General features: G+C 44.5%; 1 protein-coding gene across 2 annotated transcripts in view; it reads right to left on the minus strand.

Annotated features, from left to right (window-relative positions):
* The window catches only part of LOC108242135 (Golgi apparatus protein 1), a 48,344-nt gene that overhangs the window by 6,892 nt on the left and 38,541 nt on the right, over positions 1 to 2,911 (minus strand). For both annotated transcript variants that reach the window (XM_017426776.1, XM_017426777.3), the window contains 2 exons: positions 2,219 to 2,339; positions 1,614 to 1,720 (listed from right to left, as the gene is read on the minus strand). In XM_017426776.1, coding sequence (XP_017282265.1) covers positions 1,614 to 1,720; positions 2,219 to 2,339 — 228 coding nt within the window. The remainder of the gene's footprint in view (positions 1 to 1,613; positions 1,721 to 2,218; positions 2,340 to 2,911) is intronic.

Here is a 2,911-nt window from a genome sequence, read left to right on the forward strand (position 1 = left end):
CCACCATTCTCCTCTCAGGAGCATGAACGACTGCACACGCTCTGCCCTGTGCGAGCTCTGCGGATCTATGTGGAGAAAACAGCGGGTTTTCGCAAATCCGAGCAGCTTTTTGTGTCATGGGCTGCACCACATAAGGGTAAGCCCCTAACGAAGCAACGCCTTTCCCACTGGATAGTCGGGGCGATCACTATGGCTTATGAGACCAAAGGCCTTGCACCCCCTGCAGGTCTACGGGCTCATTCCACTCGTGGTATGGCCTCGTCCTGGGCACTGTTTCAGGGTGTACCTGTGGAAGACATATGTGACGCTGCCAGCTGGGCAACCCCTCACACCTTCACTAGGTTCTATAGACTGGACGTCACGGCGCCAACTCTGGCTCACACAGTTTTGGGCGTGGGCTCCACGCCTAGATAACTGCAGAATGCATCTGTTGGTCTTCGAGTAAGCTTATCTGGCAATATGGGAGTCGCTATATCCCATAGTGAGATACCGAAACGAATGTTGAAAGAGAACTTTAGGTTAAGGAATTAACCCCGGTTCTCTGAAACATGAGTGAGGTATCTCACCAGATCACCCTCCTTGCCTGGAGCGAGAAGAGGTGTGCTTAAAAGACTGAAGATCACTTGCGTGACGTCAGGCATTTATGCTGGGAGGAAGCCCTCCTCCTGGAGCTGACGTCACTTCTGTCGGCCGGTCAGGACTGGCGTAATGTAATAGAGCTTCTGGGGGACAGGCGCAGGGGCGTGTCCCATAGTGAGATACCTCACTCATGTTTCAGAGAACCGGGGTTAATTCCTTAACCTAAAGTTAAGAGAAGAAAACGTAAAAGCTCCACTGCCCTTTAAAAGCAACCAGTCTGCTCTTCTAATCAGCATGACAGAGTGATGTCAGCTGTCCTGTCCTCATTAATCTTTTCTCTTTTCTCCTGAGCTAACGCGATAATCACTGAAATGATGGTAGGAGGCCATTTTGTTGGGCTGAAATGCAGTAACCTTTGTGATAAGGTCATTTTCATGGCAGGGAATGACTTTGCAATTAATTGCAATTCATCTGATCACTCTTCACAATCTTTAGTTAATACAAATTGCCACCATAAAAACGGAGGCAGAAAACTTGATGAAAACTTAAATTTGTGCCGTTCTCAAAACCTTTGGCCACGACTGCATAACATGGACATGCAACAGAAGACAGCCGCCCCCTTCATGTGAGCAAATGGGACTTTACCCGTGTTAAAAATAAAACTACTCCTCAGGTAATGTTTTTCAGATGTAGACTCTTGTTGAATCACAGAGTTCTTACCTTGATGGTGTTTTAAAAAATATTCATTTTTCAGTCATTAATTAGCTGTAATGAGTTATTTCATGTCTAAAAGAAAAGGTCATGTGACACCATGGTTGTGTGTGGGGTAGTAGGCGGGACTTAAAGCCCACCTCTCTAGTGCTTAAAACTCATTGTCTCTAAATCCTAAACTCCCAAAACTTCTGTAAACCAGGAGCAGCAATGAAAGAAGGTTGGGAGTTTCTAGATTTCTTTAATGGTTGCTGCCTGAACTGATTAGTCAAAGAATACTGTCTTCTGTCCCTTCTGAGGACTCTGCAGGAATCGGACGTTACCTTTGCAGCGTAGCTCCACATGTCAATGCGGTCTTGAAGCCTTTTCTTGCACTCAGGCTGCAGACGGATTCTCTTGTCCTGCAGCGCCTCCATCAGACACGACATTTCTACAAAAAGGAGGAACAGAATCAGTCTGTCCCTGCAGGATCCGATTCATTAAAGCTACGTGAACAGCAAAAACCAATATGACATTATTTACTGTATATGGTGCATTTCAGAATGAGCTCGATTCAACCTGAGGAGTATCAGTGTGATACAATTTGAGAAAACAAAGAAATTATTTTTTATCAGTTATAGGCACTAATGTAGGACTACCTAAAAAACAATGGCTGTAAATCTTTTTTTCCTGGACTTTTAACTGATTCCCATGATGAGGGTGAAGCACACTTTCACTGTGTTTGATGCTGTTTACACCGGTGCTGCTGGAGCTCTCCTCCTGAACAGTAGGTGTCGCTAATCAGAAAACAATAACTTGTATTTTTATGGTGCAAAGACGTAATAACTGGACGCTATTAGATTCCTTATGCGCCTGTGAATCAGAACAAAGTAGTTCATGTTTACATTCCTACTACACATAAATGAAAACGTGGTGTGAAAGCACCCACGTCGCCCTCTGCCAGGCGTGATAGCAGCACAGTGGTGTTTGAGGTCCAGAGCGCAGGCTGTGTGGAGGACCGGGTCCACAAATATGTCCGCTTTACTCTCCTTCAGCATGTTCAGAACCTCCTGCAAAACGAACAGGAAAAGAGCCAAGTTTCAACAATCAGACCCACACTTCTCTGGGGCTTTATTTGTTTTTATTATAACTGCTCACTGAGTGTCATTTTATTCTGAATAATTTCATGTTTTTTGTTAATAAGAAGCCATGGAGGTCACCTCCTCACCGGGAAGGTTCCTCAAGTACTTCTTACTGATCCAAAGTCTGTAAACTACCTCTGTGCAGAAACATTACCATGAAATCTGCTTCATGACGACCTGAACATCCTTTATCAGTGTGGTGTAGATTAGCAAGAGGTTAAAAAATGACTTTTGACAACTGAAGTTCTAACAACAGTGGATTCACCTTTTTATGTAAATATTATGAAGCAGTAAAATGAATTTAACTGAAGCAAAAAACACTGACACTCAGGGGTGGAAATTAGCACCCGCCACCCGCCAAATGCGGGTAAATATTTGAAGTGGCGGGTGAATTTGATCAACACACACGCCACTGTGGCGGGTTGGCAATTTGAACAGAAAAGGTGTTATTTGTCCTCCTGACATATAGGGGGCAGTAATGTGCTCGAGTTGCTGCTGTT

This window comes from Kryptolebias marmoratus, linkage group LG15, assembly GCF_001649575.2.
Source record: "Kryptolebias marmoratus isolate JLee-2015 linkage group LG15, ASM164957v2, whole genome shotgun sequence".
NCBI lineage: Eukaryota > Metazoa > Chordata > Actinopteri > Cyprinodontiformes > Rivulidae > Kryptolebias > Kryptolebias marmoratus.